The sequence below is a fragment of the Argopecten irradians genome, chromosome 7 (assembly GCF_041381155.1).
Source record: "Argopecten irradians isolate NY chromosome 7, Ai_NY, whole genome shotgun sequence".
Taxonomy (NCBI): domain Eukaryota; kingdom Metazoa; phylum Mollusca; class Bivalvia; order Pectinida; family Pectinidae; genus Argopecten; species Argopecten irradians.
Genome location: NC_091140.1, coordinates 8,810,690 through 8,833,471, shown reverse-complemented (window position 1 = coordinate 8,833,471; position 22,782 = coordinate 8,810,690). Strand labels below are relative to the sequence as shown.

The 22,782-nt window shown below is 34.7% G+C and overlaps 2 protein-coding genes across 4 annotated transcripts in view; one reads left to right on the top strand and one right to left on the bottom strand.

Moving 5' to 3' along the window:
- Nucleotides 1-2,126: 2,126 nt before the first annotated feature.
- On the bottom strand, nt 2,127-20,313 carry LOC138327479 (ubiquitin-protein ligase E3A-like). 2 transcript variants are annotated; one of them, XR_011209053.1, is made up of 12 exons: nt 20,149-20,313; nt 17,315-17,365; nt 16,209-16,606; nt 14,397-15,601; nt 13,508-13,652; nt 8,260-8,465; nt 7,777-7,944; nt 7,040-7,195; nt 6,625-6,698; nt 6,141-6,284; nt 2,514-5,212; nt 2,127-2,422 (listed from the first exon to the last, which is right to left on the bottom strand). XR_011209053.1 is itself a non-coding variant. In XM_069273598.1 (11 exons), exons 1-11 carry the CDS (start codon nt 20,196-20,198, stop codon nt 5,092-5,094), a joined length of 2,718 nt encoding a protein of 905 aa, XP_069129699.1. In that variant the 5' UTR covers nt 20,199-20,313; the 3' UTR covers nt 2,127-5,091. The 2 variants fall into 2 exon arrangements, 1 of the variants encoding a protein (XP_069129699.1); XM_069273598.1 differs by having other exon boundaries at nt 2,127-5,212.
- Nucleotides 20,314-20,490: 177 nt separating this feature from the next.
- The window catches only part of LOC138327478 (NF-X1-type zinc finger protein NFXL1-like), a 29,150-nt gene continuing 26,858 nt past the window's right edge, over nt 20,491-22,782 (top strand). Inside the window, exons 1-2 of one of the 2 annotated variants that reach the window (XM_069273597.1) lie at nt 20,491-20,591; nt 21,466-21,640. In XM_069273597.1, coding sequence (XP_069129698.1) covers nt 20,565-20,591; nt 21,466-21,640 — 202 coding nt within the window. In that variant the 5' untranslated portion in view covers nt 20,491-20,564. Of the gene's footprint in view, nt 20,592-20,674; nt 20,810-21,465; nt 21,641-22,782 lie in introns of those variants that run through there. The other variant, XM_069273596.1, reaches the window with a different exon arrangement.

The following is a 22,782-nucleotide window of genomic DNA, read 5'->3' as shown; positions in this document are numbered from 1 at the left end:
TGGCCTGTCATACTTTTGACATACATTGGTTGGTATCATACATTGGGCTTCCTACATTATCATGATTGGCTGTGGCCTGTCATACTTTTGACATACATTGGTGGGTATCATACATTGGGCTTCCTGCATTATCATGATTGGCTGTATCGTGTCATACATGTAATTTTGACATACATTGGTGGGTATCATACATTGGCCTTCCTACATTATAATGATTGGCTGTGGCCTGTCATACTTTTGACATACATTGGTTGGTATCATACATTGGGCTTCCTACATTATCATGATTGGCTGTGGCCTGTCATACTTTTGACATGCATTGGTGGGTATCATACATTGGGCTTCCAGCATTATCATGATTGTGGCCTGTCATACTTTTGACATACATTGGTGGGTATCATACATTGGGCTTCCAGCATTATCATGATTGTCTGTGGCCTGTCATACTTTTGACATACATTGGTTGGGTATCATACATTGGGCTTCCTACATTATCATGATTGTCTGTGGCCTGTCATACTTTTGACATACATTGGTGGGTATCATACATTGGGCTTCTCACATTATCATGATTGGCTGTGGCCTGTCATACTTTTGACATACATTGGTGGGTATCATACATTGGGCTTCCAGCATTATCATGATTGTCTGTGGCCTGTCATACTTTTGACATACATTGGTGGGTAACATACATTGGGCTTCCTACATTATCATGATTGCTGTGGCCTGTCATACTTTTGACATGCATTGTGGGTATCATACATTGGCTTCCTACATTATCAATGATTGGCTGTGGCCTGTCATACTTTTGACATGCATTGGTTGGTATCAAACATTGGGCTTCCTGCATTATCATGATTGGCTGTGGCCTGTCATACTTTTGACATACATTGGTGGGTATCATACATTGGCCTTCCTACATTATAATGATTGGCTGTGGCCTGTCATACTTTTGACATGCATTGGTGGGTATCATACATTGGGCTTCCTACATTATCATGATTGGCTGTGGCCTGTCATACTTTTGACATACATTGGTGGGTATCATACATTGGGCTTCCAGCATTATCCTGATTGGCTGTGGCCTGTCATACTTTTGACATGCATTGATGGGTATCAAACATTGGCCTTCCTACATTATCGTGATTGGCTGTAGGGTCAGTCACCATTATACAAAATCTGTTCCCTTTCCCCTAAGAATGTTTCTGGCCAAATTTGGTTAAAATTGGTTGAAAATTTTTAGACTAGTAGCATTTTAAAAAATTACCAAAAGGTCCCCTATTGGGCCCCGCCCCTCAGGCCCCAGGGGGGTCAGAGTCACCATTTATACAAAATCTGTTCCCCTTCCCCTAAGGATGTTTCTGGCCAAATTTGGTCAAAATCCAATAAGAACTTTATGACTAGTAGCTTTTTGAAGGAATTTTCCTCTATTTCCCCTATTGGGCCCCGCCCCTCAGGTCCCAGGGGGTCAGAGTCACCATTTCTACAAATTCTATTCAATTTTCCCTGACAATGTTTCTGGCCAAATTTGGTTAAAATCCGTTGAAGACTTTTTGACAAGTTGTGTTTTAAAGAATTACTAAAATTTCCCCTATTGGGCCCCACCCCTCGGGCCCAAGGTGGGGTCAGAGTCACCATTTATACAAAATCTGTTCTCCTTCCCCTAAGGATCGATGTTTCTGGCCAAATTTGGTTTAAATCCATTCAGAACTTTTAGACTAGAAGCAATTTAAAGGAAAAGTTTACGCACGGCGTACGACGCACGCCTCACGACGACAGACGGTGCATGATGACAATACGTCATCTTGACCCTAGGGTCAGATGACCTTAAAATATCATGCAGTGGCCTTAGTCCAATGTTGTAACAGAAAAATATCATCGGTGGCCTTAGTCCAATGTTGTGACAAACAAATATCATTTAGTGGCCTTAGTCCAATGTTGTTTCAAAGAAATACACATTGGCCTCAGTTGATTCAGTTTACATTAGAAATGTTAATACGTGTAAAAGAAGTTGAATGTGAAAAGTACCGGTATACTACACTGTATTATCATGGCAGCAGATAGTCCACAGAGAACGATGACAGTTGATACACTGTCCTGGTCAGACAACAATAATAGAAATAGAATTCAGTTTTGATACAATTTTATTTTTTGTAATTGTCTGTTTTAAACAAAATGATACTTGTAGACATGAGGACAAAGAAACCTACTATAATTTTCATCATGTGACCTTCAAGTTTTGTTTTTTAAATACCAAGAGTTTCCACTAAATAAAATTTAATTTTCTCTGATTCAATAGAAATATTTAGATCATTGAGTAGCAAAGAATGGAAAGATATATTTTCAAAAAATGTGTTACACAGAACTAAATATAAAACTTAACCATTCTCTGCATTTACACTGAAATAAATCATTTCTACAACTTAAGCATTTTCATAAACAGGTAAAAAGAACTAAATGTTGTTTGCCCTCATACCAAACTACCTTAAAGTAAGTGATTTCTGTTGGTCAACTATTTCGCAAATTTAACTAAAAGCAATGCAATAAAATTTTAACGGTTTTAAATTTTCGCGATCAGACTTCAATCATATATAAATATCTCTCAACCATTTCTCAATATTTCACGGACCAAAATCTTAACATTACAGTACAGTACCATCAGATAGACTAAAGTACTTGCCCTGATATACTACAGCAATAAGATGGACAAAGTCTTTTGCATAACCTTTTGTTGTGTCTGCCTCTGAAAATCATGTAAAAAAGAAACGGTTGAAATACAAAAGAATGATAACCAACGTCATTAAGACAAAAGTTCTTTCACAATAAATGCTACTAACAGGCAAAGAGTGCTTAATTAAAGTACCATTGGTTTTTTTCTTCTAATTTTGTAATTCTTCATGCTGTTTCATACAAAATGATAAAGATAGATCACCAGTCACTTTATATATGGAACACCAAAACAAATCATTCAGAATCTCAAAATCTGATATTGTGTCCACAGTTAATGTACAATCTCCATACAGACACCGACCACTAGCCCTGATCACATGATACACTGCAGCGATAATTTACACAACACAAAGTCATCAATACAATGTCAAATGAGCAGACCATAGATACTAAACTTGGAATCATAATACAGAATGTGGCAGCATTTATCTTCAGTTTTTCGTAATGCATATAGAGCTAAAATACACAATCTGAATGAGATTTGGACGTGTGTAAAAGATATTGACAATATGACAGTCACAATTATCTCTCAGTTTATGTAAACATGCATATATGTCATCAGCACTTAAGTCGACACTCTGTACTTAGAAATTAATTATTTTATTTTATTGAAGATTTGACTGTCAAGTATTCCATCAAAATCAAATGTTGCTGTTTTTACTTTTATGAAGCCAAATAACCTTTCAATAATATATAATACCACAGAGATGAAAGTACGAAATGGCACTTCATGTGGGACTTTGTCTTCATAACTCACCAAGACAGAGTTATTCTTCAAAGACATGTACTGTGATAGTTTGTCAATTACAAAACTGCCCAAATTTCTCGAAGCAAATTTAAGTCAAAAACTGACTTAAGTCATAAATTTTCATATAAGTTATAAAAGGAGAAAAACTTAAGTTTTGACTTAAGTCTGCACTTTTGTTTTGAGAAAACACGGCCAGATATTGTCATTTTGGTGAGGAAAATGACAATGTACAGAATGCCACTTGCTCTCTTTCCTTGCACAAGTACCAAACAATACTTTATTTCTCTTATGTCATTGGAAAATAACAGTAAATACATAGCAATATAAACAAAACTGTCTGTAATAACTTGAAAAGTTTGCTATGGTGATCGAGGTATCCTCCAACAAGTTTGTTTAACCTGTTGTCACCAGTGCATTATAAGCCAAGGGGTTATCACTGAAATGTATGGTCATAAGCAGACAAGATTAGCACTATACTGTACCGACCCACGTAGATATTGGATATTACAAAGCACAGACAAATAATTAAAATCTATGGTAAACAAATAAATATAATTTGAAGGTGATTACTGTTAGCTATAGTCGATCATCACACTAAACTCTATGATCTAGATAATAAATATAACGATTCCCATAAATGTTTCTTATAATCAATCTTTGATCGATGCTGAATAAAGTTGATTGTAATTTACAACATTTACTATATCTTTATGACTACATATAATGTGAAGATCTGGTCTCTGTTTTACAAAGTAACCTTACAATCAACATCCGATTGGGGTATAAATATATTCCAGTTCTAATACAACAAACTGGGGAACCTCTAATAATTTCATCACAGATATTTTTCTTCAATTGAAGGTGCCAAGGTTGAATTGCTGATCAGTTGAAAGGTTGTAGAGGAAGCCATACCCACTAATATTGACCGGCAGTAATACTGGTGATATACAAAGCAGAAACAACATTAAATTAGATTGAGGAGTTAGCACTGTAGAGAAGTATATGTAACACAACATTTTAGATTTTACATTGGCAACATCTCACGTTTGTATGTTTATTTACCAGAACAGTAACATAATCACTTTCCCATGTTATTCTGGTTTCTACAAAAATATTTTGATGAGAAATCATCAACACCATTTGATTAATAGTTATTCATTAACTAAGAAAACAAACCAAAGAAAGATAATTGAAACAAAAATTAAAGCTGAATGGAAACTGAGGGAGAACTGCTAAATAATTAACATAGGAACAAGCTGGATAGAAATTATAATGAGTTGAAAATCATTAAAAATAAAAATTTTGCGATTTTGCCGTTTTCAATGTAGGTGACGATGTTAAACAAATAATGTTTGCCTTTGATAAGTATAACATTACTAAAAGTGTGTGGGGTGTTAAATAGGAGATGATGAGTAAAACCTGTTGAACAAGAATTACATGTACAGATCTCTACACAAATCATACAAAACACATCACAATGGGTTTGCCCAATATAAACACCGCTAAATTCAGCAGTTAAAATGTCAACAATTTTTATCAGTTATTCATAATACACAGTATAAGGAATTTCTCTGGGTGAGCTTCGTCAATAATAACATCACAAAGTGTGGATCCTACAGCATTCCGAACCCCTTGGAGTAATTGATAGCCTTCAGTAGTCTTTCATTGAGCTTTTCCTTTGAAGAATAGTCTGGTAACAGAAGTACATTGAAGCAGGTGTGTGCGGTAGGCAGCCTGCAACAAACACAGATTTCCGTGTCAAAATCAAATTTCATTGTCAGAAGATAACACAAATATCACTGTCAAAATCAGATTTTATAGTCAGAAGATAAATACAGATATCACTGTCAAAATCAAATTTACTGTCAAAATCAAATTTTATAGTCGGAATATAAATACAGATATCACTGTCAAAATCAAATTAACTGTCAAAATCAAATTTTATAGTCGGAAGATAAATACAGATATCACTAGTACTGTCAAAATCAAATTTACTGACAAAATCAAATTTTATAGTCAGAAGATAAACACAGATATCACGGTCAAAATCAGATTTTATAGTCAGAAGATAAACACAGATATCACTGTCAAAATCAAATTTTATAGTCAGAAGATAAACACAGATAACACTGTCAAAATCAAATTTACTGTCAAAATCAAATCTTAGTCAGAAGATAAACACAGATATCACTGTCGAAACTAATTTTAAAGTATTGACAAGCACAAATATTACATGTCACCAATAGTATTTAGTTATATTTCTTATTACAACTCTATCATCTGATCAATCGTAGTACTATAAATAGCCTACATAGTTTTTTGAGTGTGTGTGGGGGGGGGATTTTCGTAATTGTGCAATACATTATTTTCCTGATTCTATGGAAAATAAAAGAGGGAAAATCATATGCACTCTTGATGCCAAATGTGAAATTCAAACTTTTTGAAAATTAAATTTTCTCCAATTGAGTCGGAAATCATGAATTGTTTTATCCACAAAAACAACCTGGTATATTGAATTACTTAAATATTAAACATGCAAAATTTTATGAAAATTGGTTCAACTAAGGGTTTCAGACTTCACTTAAAAGATGCTATTGATGTTGAATTCTTGAGGCAATCACAGAAATCTTTTTTCACTCGAACGAGGTGTATATAATCTTACCTATCTGAGTCTGGCCCATTACGGGCGATGATGAGCTTGAGCTTAGAGAGGCCTCCAACGGGCACTCGGTCTGTTCCTGTGGTGAATTGCACCAGCTTTCGCTTCTGTTCGTCTGAAAAACTATGGACAACTTCCCAGAAATTCCTGAAACAGACATCAATGCTTTAGTGTGAAAAAACCTAATTTGTTTAAAGATAACTGCATAAGAATTGAATAATTCTATTCATTCTTTTTAATAAAAGCTATTTGTAGAATTAATTTATTGAACACACAAACACATTAAAAAGCACAAGTAGTAGATGTCTAAGATCTACTTCTATTCAAACACATAACTATTCCACTATAATTTTACTTAACTCAACCCTCATCCCTTCTACAAAATCTCTGTATATATGGACTGCAATCTGGTAACTAAAGCAATTAAAGCCTTTCTTATTGACAGTCCTTGTAGTCTTTATGAAAGCTTCTGATATCTATAACTTACTTGACTGTTGTGGAATCCACGGTGAATCCTCCATCATAGTCTGTAGCTTCTTCCAATTCGTGGAAGTCAAATTGCTGTGAAAGCAATACATGAGATACAAATTTGTTCGTGTACACAACAGTCACCAGACACAGCATGCTCAGGATGATAATATGCATGATTACTATCCATACATCTGAGGAATTTACAATATTTTATGGTTATGTGTAATTAAGCTAAGTATACATGAATAACTTGTACAATGTTTGGTCAGGACCAACAAAAACACTTTAAATTGCATACAACTTTAAGTTTAATGTAAAATCAATTCTGTAACACAATTAAGAGACTTTCATTTCAAGAGACAAAGTAACATTGAAATTGGCACATAAAATTCCATTCCCAGTTCTGTCTACTCAGATGCCATTAATCATACCTCACTGCCACAGATCAACAGCTCAATCTCCTCGGGCAGAAAGAGTATTCTCAACGGGCTCTCATTGGTCACCATGTGAAATCCCCTTTTGAAGGCATGGAACTGTTTCTCAATGGCTTTGTTCAGAAGGAAATCAGCATACATATCAACAAATTCCTGGAAGAAAATCATAAAGGAATTTAGTAAGATATTATTTAAAGGCATTCATTAGTCAATTATATATAAACAGCTGCAACTTCATATCAAGATTGTAATACTGTCATACATAATATATTTTATAACTGTGTGACACACAAGAAAAGTTCTTATTTATTTAATGATATTTTGATCAAAAAATATTTTTATCAATTAATTGTTATCAAGTTTTGAATTGGTATCTACACATCAAATGCTATTACCTTACCAAATCATCAAATTATAATTTAATTTTTGACTTTTTTTTTTATAAATGTCAGAACACTAAATTAAGGAAATTACTACCAGCAATGGATTTTTAACTGACTAGAAAAATTTTGTAGTCATCATCAGCAATAGACACATACCCAGATATATACAAGTATGCCCTGCTTCCACATGTCATAACGGAACAAGACAAGCCAGACTTCAGTAACATGGTAAAAACATAAAAGATAAATTCTCAAATGTCTCCGCCTCCATATATCATAGCTGAACAAGATGGGACAAGCTTTGGTTACATAATGGGGGCATCATGTATCCACTCTCAAAGACAAACTTACCTGTTTATTTTCTTGACAGACCATGATTTGGTCACCATTTTCCTTTAAGTCGTGAGTTAAAGCACTGCCAAACACATCTTTGTAGTCGATACGGAAGGACTGGGGGAAAACCTCCTCAAAGTCTGTCTCCTGGTACTCGAGCATCTGCTTCAGACTGCTGGCCATTGTCTGGGGCAAAGATTGATACCTTTTTATCAAGGTTTTATATCCTGTTTTTAGACTTTCCTTCAATGGCTATCAAATGTTTCTTATATTTGTTATTATATGTTTTGGAAGAGAGAGAATAATTTGTCTCTCTGATCCTATTTACCATAACCATCAGTGCCAAATGTTAGGAGCAAAAAGATACAATTTGAATAGAACACTTCATACTTTACAGAAAATCTCATTCCACTATAAGACTTTCTAATAAAATAATTCCGGGTCAACCATTGTGGTTCAGCTCTTGACAGCTTATGATGTACAGTAAACTAAAATACTTACAGGATCAATATCCTTGAGGTCAGCCCACACACCCTTTTTGCCCATGAGTTTTCGGTAGACAACTGGCGGGAAGTGGACATCCACAATAGTGTTGTTGTAGATGGCAAGACCAAGCATTATACCAATCAGAGTGAACTGACCATCGTTTTCAAAGGAAGTAGGATTGAACCAAAAGAAGTGGGTATCTTCGTTGTATGTAAACATTCCTAAAACAAATAGTTACTGAATGATTACAAACAAACTTTTATTTTCCAGGAACATTTACATAACTTTCAAAACCAGTTGTGTTGTTAAATCAACTGCATCATAGTGATCAGTACAATCTGAACTGTTATTTTTTACTTTTGTGATTCTTATTGCTACATAACACACTTTAAGAGTTTTGACAACCAATATACTCTAACAACTTTTCTAAAGATTCTAAAACAATGTGACATTTATATACCATAACACTTGCCGGAAGATGAGATTAGTTTTACTTGGCCCAAAAGCGACATTTATATACCATAACACTTGCTGGAAGATGAGATTAGTTTTACTTGGCCCAAATGTGACATTTATATACCATAACACTCGCTGGAAGATGAGATTAGTTTTACTTGGCCCAAAAGCGACATTTATATACCATAACACTTGCTGGAAGATGAGATTAGTTTTACTTGGCCCAAATGTGACATTTATATACCATAACACTTGCCGGAAGATGAGATTAGTTTTACTCGGCCCAAATGTGACATTTATATACCATAACACTCACTGGAAGATGAGATTAGTTTTACTCAGCCCAAATGTGACATTTATATACCATAACACTCACTGGAAGATGAGATTAGTTTTACTTGGCCCAAATGTGACATTTATATATATATACCTTAACACTCGCTGGAAAATGAGATTAGTTTTACTTGGCCCAAATGTGACATTTATATACCATAACACTCACTGGAAGATGAGATTAGTTTTACTTGGCCCAAAAGCGACATTTATATACCATAACACTCACTGGAAGATAAGATTAGTTTTACTCGGCCCAAATGTGACATTTATATACCATAACACTCACTGGAAGATGAGATTAGTTTTACTTGGCCCAAATGTGACATTTATATACCATAACACTTGATGGAAGATGAGATTAGTTTTACTCGGCCCAAATGTGACATTTATATATATATACCATAACACTCGCTGGAAGATGAGATTAGTTTTACTTGGCCCAAAATCGACATTTATATACCATAACACTCGCTGGAAGATGAGATTAGTTTTACTTGGCCAAAATGTGCCATTTATATACTATAACACTTGCTGGAAGATGAGATTAGTTTTACTTGACCAAAATGTGACATTTATATACCATAACACTCGCTGGAAGATGAGATTAGTTTTACTTGGCCCAAATGTGAGATTTATATACCATAACACTCACTGGAAGATGAGATTAGTTTTACTTGGCCCAAATGTGACATTTATATACCATAACACTCACTGGAAGATGAGATTAGTTTTACTTGGCCCAAATGTGACATTTATATACCATAACACTCACTGGAAGATGAGATTAGTTTTACTTGGCCCAAATGGGACATTTATATATATATACCATAACACTCGCTGGAAGATGAGATTAGTTTTACTTGGCCCAAAAGCGACATTTATATACCATAACACTCACTGGAAGATGAGATTAGTTTTACTTGGCCCAAATGTGACATTTATATACCATAACACTTGCTGGAAAATGAGATTAGTTTTACTTGGCCCAAATGTGACATTTATATACCATAACACTTGCCGGAAGATGAGATTAGTTTTACTCGGCCCAAATGTGACATTTATATACCATAACACTCACTGGAAGATGAGATTAGTTTTACTTGGCCCAAATGTGACATTTATATACCATAACACTCACTGGAAGATGAGATTAGTTTTACTTGGCCCAAATGTGACATTTATATACCATAACACTCGCTGGAAGATGAGATTAGTTTTACTTGGCCCAAATGTGACATTTATATACCATAACACTCGCTGGAAGATGAGATTAGTTTTACTTGGCCCAAATGTGACATTTATATACCATAACACTCGCTGGAAGATGAGATTAGTTTTACTTGGCCCAAAAGCGACATTTATATACCATAACACTCACTGGAAGATGAGATTAGTTTTACTTGGCCCAAATGGGACATTTATATACCATAACACTCGCTGGAAGATGAGATTAGTTTTACTTGGCCCAAAAGCGACATTTATATACCATAACACTCACTGGAAGATGAGATTAGTTTTTACTTGGCCCAAATGGGACATTTATATTATATACCATAACACTCGCTGGAAGATGAAATTAGTTTTTACTTGGCCCAAAAGCGACATTTATATACCATAACACTGGAATATGCTGGAAGATGAAGATTAGTTTTACTTGGCCCAAATGTGACATTTATATATACCATAACACTTGCTGGAAGATGAGATTAGTTTTTACTGTGGAGCCCAAATGTGACATTTATATATATACCATTAACACTCACTGGGAAGATGAAATTAGTTTGAGATTTTTATTGGCCCAAATATTTATATACCATAACACTCACTGAAGATGAGATTTAGTTTTTTACTTGGCCCAAAGGCGAAATTTATATACTTGGCTTGGCACCAAAATTGCGTGACATTTATATACCATAACACTTGTGAAGGTATGAGATTAGTTTTACTTGGCCCCAAATGGACAGGCATATTGGCCCAAAACGGACATTATATACCATAACACTCCTGGAAGATGAGATTAGTTGTTACTTGGCCCAAATGCGACATTTATATACCATAACACTCACTGAGAATTTAAGATTAGTTTTACTTGGCCCAAATGCGACATTTTTTACCATAAACACTCACTGGAAGATGTGTGACATTTATATACCATAACACTTGCTGGAAAATGAGATTAGTTTTACTTGGCCCAAATGTGACATTTATATACCATAACACTTGCTGGAAGATGAGATTAGTTTTACTTGGCCCAAATGTGACATTTATATACCATAACACTCACTGGAAGATGAGATTAGTTTTACTTGGCCCAAATGTGACATTTATATACCATAACACTCACTGGAAGATGAGATTAGTTTTACTTGGCCCAAATGTGACATTTATATACCATAACACTCGCTGGAAGATGAGATTAGTTTTACTTGGCCCAAATGTGACATTTATATACCATAACACTCGCTGGAAGATGAGATTAGTTTTACTTGGCCCAAAAGCGACATTTATATACCATAACACTCACTGGAAGATGAGATTAGTTTTACTCAGCCCAAATGTGACATTTCTATACCATAACACTCACTGGAAGATGAAATTAGTTTTACTTGGCCCAAAATGTGACATTTATATACCATAACACTCACTGGAAGATGAGATTAGTTTTACTTGGCCCAAATGTGACATTTATATACCATAACACTCACTGGAAGATGAGATTAGTTTTACTCGGCCCAAAAGCAACATTTATATACCATAACACTCACTGGAAGATGAGATTAGTTTTACTTGGCCCAAATGTGACATTTATATACCATAACACTCACTGGAAGATGAGATTAGTTTTACTTGGCCCAAATGTGACATTTATATACCATAACACTCACTGGAAGATGAGATTAGTTTTACTTGGCCCAAATGTGACATTTATATACCATAACACTCGCTGGAAGATGAGATTAGTTTTACTTGGCCCAAATGTGACATTTATATATATATACCATAACACTCGCTGGAAGATGAGATTAGTTTTACTTGGCCCAAATGTGACATTTATATACCATAACACTCGCTGGAAGATGAGATTAGTTTTACTTGGCCCAAATGGGACATTTATATATATATACCATAACACTCGCTGGAAGATGAAATTAGTTTTACTTGGCCCAAAAGCGACATTTATATACCATAACACTTGCTGGAAGATGAGATTAGTTTTACTCGGCCCAAATGTGACATTTATATATATGATTTAAGACTAACACTCGCTGGAAGATGAGATCAGTTTTACTTGGCCCAAAAGCGACATTTATATATCATAACACTTGCTGGAAGATGAGATTAGTTTTACTTGGCCCAAAAGCGACATTTATATACCATAACACTCACTGGAAGATGAGATTAGTTTTACTTGGCCCAAATGCGACATTTATATACCATAACACTCACTGGAAGATGAGATTAGTTTTACTTGGCCCAAATGTGACATTTATATACCATAACACTCACTGGAAGATGAAATTAGTTTTACTTGGCCCAAATGCGACATTTATATACCATAACACTCACTGGAAGATGAGATTAGTTTTACTTGGCCCAAATGTGACATTTATATACCATAACACTCACTGGAAGATGAGATTAGTTTTACTTGGCCCAAATGTGACATTTATATACCATAACACTCACTGGAAGATGAGATTAGTTTTACTTGGCCCAAATGTGACATTTATATACCATAACACTCACTGGAAGATGAGATTAGTTTTACTTGGCCCAAATGTGACATTTATATACCATAACACTCACTGGAAGATGAGATTAGTTTTACTTGGCCCAAATGTGACATTTATATACCATAACACTCACTCGCTGGAAGATGAGATTAGTTTTACTTGGCCCAAATGCGACATTTATATACCATAACACTCACTGGAAGATGAGATTAGTTTTACTTGGCCCAAATGTGACATTTATATACCATAACACTCACTGGAAGATGAGATTAGTTTTACTTGGCCCAAAAGCGACATTTATATACCATAACACTCACTGGAAGATGAGATTAGTTTTACTTGGCCCAAATGTGACATTTATATACCATAACACTCACTGGAAGATGAGATTAGTTTTACTTGGCCCAAAAGCGACATTTATATACCATAACACTCACTGGAAGATGAGATTAGTTTTACTTGGCCAAAGCGACATTTATATACCATAACACTTGCTGGAAGATGAGATTAGTTTTACTCTGCCCAAAATGTGACATTTATATACCATAACACACTCGCTGGAAGATGAGATTAATTTTATATGGCCTGCTTTGTTATAGTATCTCAAAACCCCTGTATTCTCATGCAAGTATCTGGAAAGCAATAAAGAATATTTGAATCCTTGCTTTATAATCAAGAGATTGCCATAAAACTGGACATACAGATCATTATTAATCTGTTTGTGTTACAACACTTACCAAAATCAGGATTAAATAGCTCTTCAATTACAAGCTGAAAGAACTCCTTGGACACTCCTCCTTCGTCGAGACCCTGTTCGCCCTCAAACTCCACGATGAGCTGCTTCTTCAGGTCCTGAGGATTGTCCATAGCAGTCATCTCCAACTATTAGAGAATAAGGAAATTTGAGAGTTTGAAAACAAAAAAGACTGAAAGACTTGTCACAAAATCTATTATTCCTTATTATAATCTACAGTAATAAAATGTGTAAACTTTATATTATCATTCAATTTTTCATTTTAAGTTTCTGACTCCACGAGAATAATTATTTATGACAATGACACAGTTAATAGCAGCAACATTATTGTTATTGCAATTATTGTAAAATCTGCCAGTATCAATTAAAGTGTAGCCTTATTAACTAGAACTTGTATACCTCTATGACCATTCTTTACTTAAAGGAATTTCTTATAATAACTTAAAATTCTTCAATGGAAAACATTATAGACGTTAAGTAAAGTTCCTTATTCCTAAACTTCTGTTGTGCTTTTCTGTGTTAACTTCTGTACTGTAATGTTTTCCTTTGTATAATTTTAAGTTTAATAAGGAATTACTAAAAGTCATGAGAAGTTGATGAATCTGGATCCATTTTCCATTGGAACTATTTAGCTGGTCCATATATATATGCAACTCAAATTCTTTCATAACAATTTTTTTTTACCATACGGCTTTGGCAACAGTTTATAGCTATAATGGTTTGATTGCATTTCTTAAATGTTTCCTTATTTCTTAATATAAATATACAAAACATGCTTAAAAGTTTGTAAATTTATCAAAATTTGAAAAAGACTTTAAAACAAACATCATTCTATGCAAGAAAAAACTATTTTCAACAAACATAATACATACAGCTACTAAAGCATCGTCAATGAGGTGGTCTCTTCGGACCCTGAGCCGAAGGAACGGTGTCGGTGGAATTCCAAATAAAACTGTCTGCTGGATAGAAGTCCGTCTTTCGTTATACATTCTCACTCGGTTGTCAAAATTCATGCACTTTTGCTTTGATGCAGTTGTTAATATAAAACAGTGATTCATGAATGAAAACTTTGATTCATTTTCTAATTTGTATTTATAGTCAATTTCGAGGTCTACATATTCATTCAGTATTTCGTTCACATAATCTTCATATGCTACTAAAGGCTGTCTGGAATCCAGGGGGGACACCTCCAGTTCTTGACCTAATGAATCCTCTTTTGGTTGGCGAGATTCCTTAGGTTCGTTGCCGAATGCACCCTGAAGTTGAAACATGTCCTGTAGTGTCTTTTCATTCAGAGACTTGTCATCCTCCACAGAATTTTGTAAGTCTCTTTCACTCCCATAAATGCTGGCATAGTATAGAATTTTCATGACTTTGGTAGCACTGGTGATGCCGTCGTCATCGTTGATATAGTACCCCCCACCCCATCGTGACTCACTCTGAACGATTCTCATGGTGATGAGCTGATGAAGAGCCTGCACCATCTCATGGAGACGTTCAGCACCAAACCTGGACCAGACCTTGGCCAGTCGGGCCTGACCCTTTAACGACAGCTGGCCCATAGCTTTACAGAACTGGGGAAACGCTCCCTCTATGAACTCCGGACTCGACATTAAGGGAATTTCCATCACAATGATAAATATATTGATGTAGTTTGGATTTCTGTCCATCACCTTGTGGTGTTTTAAATCCATTTCTACTGAGCGAGCCAGGGACATGAGAGCATTGATCAAGGCACCCTTCACTGGAGTGTCCTCTATCTCCATTAAAGCGGCGTAGGCCCTGCGTAATGAAGGAATGTCCACGGTTAACTCATCTTCTTCCTCCTCATTGGATTCATCTATCACCATTTTCTCTTGACCAGCAAGAGATTCCTCTTCTTTTTCATCTGTATCCTTATCTATGTCTCTTTCTTTTGGCACACTTGATTCTTTGGTTTTTCGAAAACTTAGTAACAATGAGTCTGTGTTATTATAGGTAGAACCAATCAGCCTCACTAACTTTGACCAACTCTTGTTTTCTTTACAATCAGCTATCAGCTGGACAAGTATCTCTTCGGTGAGGAACTTTATTTCACCTGCAGGAACAAAAAATATCAAATTAATTTCCAAGTGTGATATAAAAAATATCTATTGGAGAATAAAAATCCACTTATAGATATAGCTGTCTTAGCAAACACCTGTGTTTAATAAGACCCTTCTGGTCTCAAATGGTCAACGCCAATACTGTTTGACACGGGCACAAAAACCACTTGGCTATTCAGATAATATTTTCTTTATACCTAGGGTGATTTTTATATACAGGTTTGCTGTATATAATTGATAACAGCTAAAAGAAATTAAGATTTTAAATAACTGAAGAAAGCCAAACATAATACAGTATTTTGTTACCTGGTATTTGTAAAAGCATTTTGCGAACACAGACTTCATTTTATAAAAGCAAATTTATAATCAATTTTTACTTTTTCAATAAATGCTAAACATGCTCACAACTTTCACTTTCATTTTTCAGCTATGTGAATAGAGAATTCGACCATGATCTTAGAACTAGGAAAGTCTGTCAGACATAAATGCCCATGCCTCCTTTTGAAATTGAGATAGATTAGAACACAATATTGGTTAAACTATATATATATGTTTAGTCTCCATTTCATGGTTGGGGAAAATCTCTGCAGCAGCCCTTACCAGGTGACACAACTTCTTTCTCTGGAGAAGAACTACTAGTTGGTGACAGCTTTTTTAACATAGGTAAGGGGAGACTACTCATGCTAGCTGATGGCCCCGGGAGAAGAAGAGCAGTAGCCGATGTGACTTCTGGTAGATGTCCAACATCACGACTACTACAGGGGCTAGGCTCACAGTCTTCTGGCATCTTGGCTACTTTACTTGGTTGTAGTTCACATAAAGTGGCTTTACACTTAAACATTTCCACTGCCTGTATAGCCAGTTCATTTCTGCTACGGTCCCTGTATGTGAAGCCCGAGGACGAAGCACATGCATTATTTTCGCATGCCTCATTTCCACAGCCATCGGTCAGCTGGTAATAATACTTCTCAATCAGCTGTTTTGCTAAAGCCCGCTTCCTGTTTATAAATAAAATATTGCAATTATTGATTGAAGCTATATAAGAATATTAGTCAATGTTTAAAATGAAGTTAACACATGAATTTGCCTTCAATAACCAGGCAATCAATTCAAACTTAACACTTAATCAAATTTTAAATGCTATTTTTCACTAGACTCAGTGTACCAACGCACAGTCACAAAAACAATCTTTTTTTTTTATTTTGGAGACTCTATATCGATAGTTGGATAATGTTTTGTTGCTGAAAATCGGGACAGAGCAAGAACCATTATTTCCGTAGAAAGCTTGATCATGTGACATGTAGCATCTAATTTGGATAATCAATCTAAAATATTGATTTTTTATGAACAAAAAGAAAGGGAGAAAATAACTAAAACTGACGGCAGTGTGATCATAATTATCTAAACTTGATAAAAATATCAACATATGACAGTAAACACAGTCAATATCATCAGAAATCAACAGCCAAGTACGTTCTCAGAGAAATTTTAGTGACTGAGCATTGGTAGTGACAGAGTATTTGTAGGATGAGTCTACTTGAATAATATATTACTGGCTGGTGTGTAAATCTAGTTCAATGAACACATTATATAATGTACAAGACTGAGACTGCCACGACTGCTGTTTATGTGAATTTTCAAGATCAGGAAGAGAAAATAATATGTTTGGTATGTTTTTTTTTAATACATTAAGATGTATGACTTACATTCCGTCACCAGTTTCTGGTCGGTTGGATGATAATGAGGATGGGGCCTTACTGAAATACAAACACATACATTAATGGTAAAATAATAGTACTATATTACTGAAATCCAAACACATATACATTAATGGTAAAATAATAGTACTATATTACTGAAATACAAACACACATACATTAATGGTAAAACATGTAGAGTAAGAGTATCCTTTTATTCTTTGATTAATGGTAAAATAATAGTACCGGTACTATATTACTGAAATACAAACACACATACATTACTAGTAAAATAATAGTACTATATTACTGAAATACAAACACACATACATTAATGCTAAAATAATAGTACTAGTACTATTAGTGATTGTATATTGTACTGATTTGACTAATTTTCCATTGTCCAATATATATGGTCAATTTATTCATTCATCTGATTGTAGGAATCGACAAATCTATAAAAAAAAAAAAATAAAAAAAATCAGAAATAAGGTTGAGTTTTCTTCAATTACAAGCCAAAAATATACGAGTACCAGTATCACCTATTATGTCAATTCCATTCTAAATATGACTCACCTATTATGTCAATTCCATTCTAAATATGACAATCTTTTTTTTGTGCTAATTTTTTGCATTAATAATATGCTAATTCTCATTAGAACTGTTTTTTTCCGATATATGTACAAATTTCAATGTTCTCATAGACTGAATTGTCCCTTTAAGATATACATGTATATATGTGGTGGATTGGACTGGAAATCCCATTTTGTCTTAAAATAGAACACTAGAGAGTTTTACATTTATTGAGATGGTGGAGAGTTCTCTGTCTTCGTAAACACGTGCGGCATATTTCTTTGGAATATTGAACTTTTAAAGAAAGTTCCGCTGATAAATCATTGTAAACAGTACTCATTATCGTATTAAGTCTTTGTTTCTATTTAACAAACCCACATTAACCTGTGTCTATATTTTAGCAATACAAACAATAGAAGATCACCTCTCAAAATACTTGCTACTTTGACAGGGCGAGTATAGTTTGACAGATCGATTAATAAGATGGTGTCATGGGGGCTATCTTGGATTTTGGATCAACCCAAAATGTAACATCGCTTTGTCAGGACCATATCAGGATCATTTCAAGCAAGTTTCAGCCAAATTGCACTGGTAGAGCTTGAGAAGAAGCTCAAAATGTGTTTTCAAGATGGTGGCTGTTGCAACCATCTTGGATTTTAGATCAACACGAAAAATAATAAAACTTGGTGGAGACCGTTTCAGGATCATTTCAGGCAAGTTTCAGATTGATCAATCCCACAGGTGGAACTTAAGAAGTTTAAAATGCAGAGTTCGACATTAAATATTGCCCGACTGCCCGAGGCAGGTTATCAAATTTATATATTCTGTTAGCCAAGCCGGCTATATACTCACTCTTTCACTATGGCACAGTAGAATATTGTTAGCTAATAAGACACCTGTTCATCTAATAAATTATTCACTGATATGTGGACTAAGAATAAGATATATCAAAGCAGATTTGTAGAGTCAAGGGAGTTGTTAGGTCTGGAAGGTTCCTTATAATTATCACTAGGCCGACTGGACAATAGGAGCAATTCATTCGCAGGTAATTCGCAGGTTTCCGGCCTCATTGGAAGTTAGGAGACTTATGGATAGGCATTGATGGGCTCCGTGATTGCGGTGACTGATAGGCCTAACAGGAGATATTTTGTCATAAAAACTTAAAAGTTGCTATTTACAACAGTGTAATTGTAATATCATGAATTTTTCAATATGCTCATAGAAAACACAAATATTAAGAAAGTCAAATGGAATAATAAATCAATCATAGAAATAGAGAAATTTTCTCAAACTAAATTTTAATAGGAAATTAATCATTACTGTAGATATATAAATGAGTACTTAAGTTACAGTATACAATAATTTGAAAATATACAACTGCTTAAAACACATATTACACTATTGTTATCATTTTTCATTAAATTTTATTGGGCAAGTCAAATTTCCAACTGGACAGGAAAGGTTTTTGTGGTCGGTCACCTGCCCGACAGGGCAAGACCAAGTCCTTTAAAAAGTTAATGTCGGGCCCTGAAATGTGAAAAGTTTTCTGACTGTGAATAATGGATGGCAGATCTAGACAACTACGGACGAAGCAAGATGACTTTAGATCACCCTGACCCTTTGGGCAAAGTGGTGTAGAAGAATAGGGAAAATACACATTCCTGTAGAGTGCCCCGACCAGGAATCGAACCCGGGTCACCGGCGTGGAAATCTACAGCTCTACCGACTGAGCTAAAGAAGCATGCTCCGTCAGCTGAGTGACAGAGACCGTATTTAACACTATTTACAAGCCACACCGACCAGCTCCTTTTACAGTGGCAATAGGTTTGAGTGATAATGAATATGATCCATAGGCTTGTGTGTATGGGGAATTATAATATTTTGAATATAATTCAGTCTGTAGATTAGATTTATGTAATAAGTTTGAGAAGTTCTGTGTAAGCGGGGCCAGGTCATGTGCATGGATTCAAACATAATGGACAGTTTATCTAAAAGCATGACATGCACTTTTTGATTCAAACTAGATCTGTATATAGCCTATAGATGTCTACTTTTCACAAGAAATATTTGGCATTTATTCTTAAATGTCGACAAATTATTCTTTTAAATTAGTTTATATATATTAGCTGAAATAAATGAGTGAAAGTAAGACGATTAAATAGATTATCGACTACGTGTTATTTCAATAATTTCATATTTCCTTCATCATCATTTTCTGACATTACAAATCGAAAGAAGCCTACAGCTGATTGCAAGGGATCATAAATTACCTCGCGGTTGGATTTCCGCTCTGTTCTTCGTTTTCCTCGTTAGAGTTCATACGAATGATTTATGTAGCTTTCTTATGAAACCCATATACCCAAACTACGCAGTTTATCTGTGTACAACAAAATCCGAGAGACCCTGAACCCCTTCATCGGACATTCGCCATTTTGACTTTCAAACGCGCGATCATCCGAGAAGTTATAAAATGCGGTAGATTTGGAAGAATTTCTCAAATATATTAATGAAATTTTTATATTTGAAATAAAACTACACCAATAGGTCTAAAAGAAGTTTTAATACATAAAAGGAACATTTAAAAATGCGCTTCATTTCTCCCATCAACCCTCATTCAATATGTCAGCGTCCTTGCAACAGGAAGTTAATGTTGCAAAAAAAATGAGATTTGTGCAATTGAATTTTAATGATCAGTGATGGTTGTATGAAAAAGGTAATTGATATATCGAGTATATATTTGTTATTGATTTGTAAGAAATTTGTAATTGTGCTTTACACTGATCCTATTTTCGGCGTAAAACTGTCGATATGCATGGTCTAAGCCTCTGTCTGCAGACACCATTTTTCGGTTCAACATATTTTAGCATTGAATTTGACACATTTTATCAGCATATCCGTTTTAGTTCATTAACAACTGTTTTTATTTGTGGCGTAAGTAAGTAAGTTCAATTTTCAGGGATTTTCCGCGCAGTAGCCTGTCTGTATGACATATATACACGGATATAGACACGTCCCTTTGGTCAGTCTTGCTCAAGTCCCCAGACACGAGTGTTCACTACCTTTCCGTTTATTTTTTGAAAATCATCATAGCTTGCAATTGTTTCCATACTCATTTTGATTTCTTTGTTTCATTTATTTTCTTATTTCAAACAATCAATGAATATAGTTCCATTTCGTTTTTTACAAACAATATGTACAATTTTATATAAAAGTAGCTACTGTTGTAGCGGAAAATATATCGCATAATTCTGACTGACTTTTCCGCTACTGCAAGGTCTCTGTATAAATCAGGTAAGACTGACCATTGATTATGTCTTGTCAAAAATATTCTGATAAAACTCAGCTTAACATGAACACTTACATGGATGTAGGCCATGTTATTCTAGCTCTAGAAGTCAAGTCTTTAACTTTGCAGAAAACTGGAATGGCCTCAATGATTTCTGCCAAAGATGAAAAACTTTGCTACATGCTATGACTCAGGAATCTGGCATCATGGTTCATGGCGTCAAAGCTGATAGTAACATACACTTGCACCTATGGCCATGTAGAGCTGCACTGCACTGTTATAAATGTTGATTTATTTTCAGGTGACAAATATGTCTGAAGTTCCAGCATATTTAAAGGGAAGGGGTAGAGGGAGAGGTCAGGCTCCTGCAGCTGCTGGTAAAGGATGGGGCTCACAGCTTTGGGGAGGCGACAACTCTGTCAACAGCAGGACAAATGGTCAGAGGAACCACAGTACTGCTTCTAATGGACTACAGGGTAACTAGATTGTCAGCATTTAATACAAGTTAGTTTGATAAAGTGAATTTTGTTAGATATCACAGTAAGGTACAGAATACAAAAAATGTGAATGTACATGTACTCCCCAAACATGTGAGACTACTGCTGGTGAGCCAATTTAATATCAGACATTATAGAGAGCGCAACAAACTCTTGTGATAGAGGTGTCTCGGTTATGTTTTTATGAATGCTCTACAAATTAAACATCGATGATCCTTATGAATTTATCTTTACTTAATTTTGTTCAAATATGTGTAGTTTCGACAAAAATACATATTTGAAAAAATATATATAAATAGAACATTGTCAAATTTTCGAGGCGATCTGCCCCTTTGTCAAGACACAAGAAGAACAAATAAAATTACATGTTAAGGACGGTCACGGACATACACAAAAACATAAACAATGAACACATATAGAAGTAATATCAACAGTTATATATGTATGTGCCTGTACGTACCCCGATGATCACCAGGTAAATAGCAGCGACACCACAGGGAAATTTAGAACATGTTTAGATTTATTCAATATTTTATAATTTTCATCCTTATAAAACTGGTTCTTCTTTCCACACTAAAAACAATACTTCAGTAGAACTGTATACTCTATTCTGACGACTTTAAACACATACTTGTACACCAAAACTACAAAAGAGTGAATTAATTCGAAGTAGAGAATATCCCTCAGTTGCCTCATAATCGAGCGCATGTACCCGCTTTGCTCTTACCTGTGTAGAGTGCATTATATGCATGGTCTCATGTAAAACTGTTTGTTCGCTTAATACTTACTTATTCCCAAGTAATTAACTTTGCATGGTTAACTTCATAACTATTTTTATATAACCAATGTCTGATAATAGTTTTTAAGTATTTAAAGTATTTAATTTATATTTAAAGAGACTTTTTTTTTTTTTTTTTGTAATTTTTTATAGTAACATATTTGACATGACAAACGAGGACACTTTTACATACACACACATATACTATCAAATTAGAGAGATAGAGAAAAAAAAAGATAGATAAAGGGAGGGATAGACAGAGAGATGGATTTAGAGTGGCAAAGAAGATCGAAGAAATAAAAAGTATTGATAATAATGGAAAAAAAATAGATAATTAGAAACA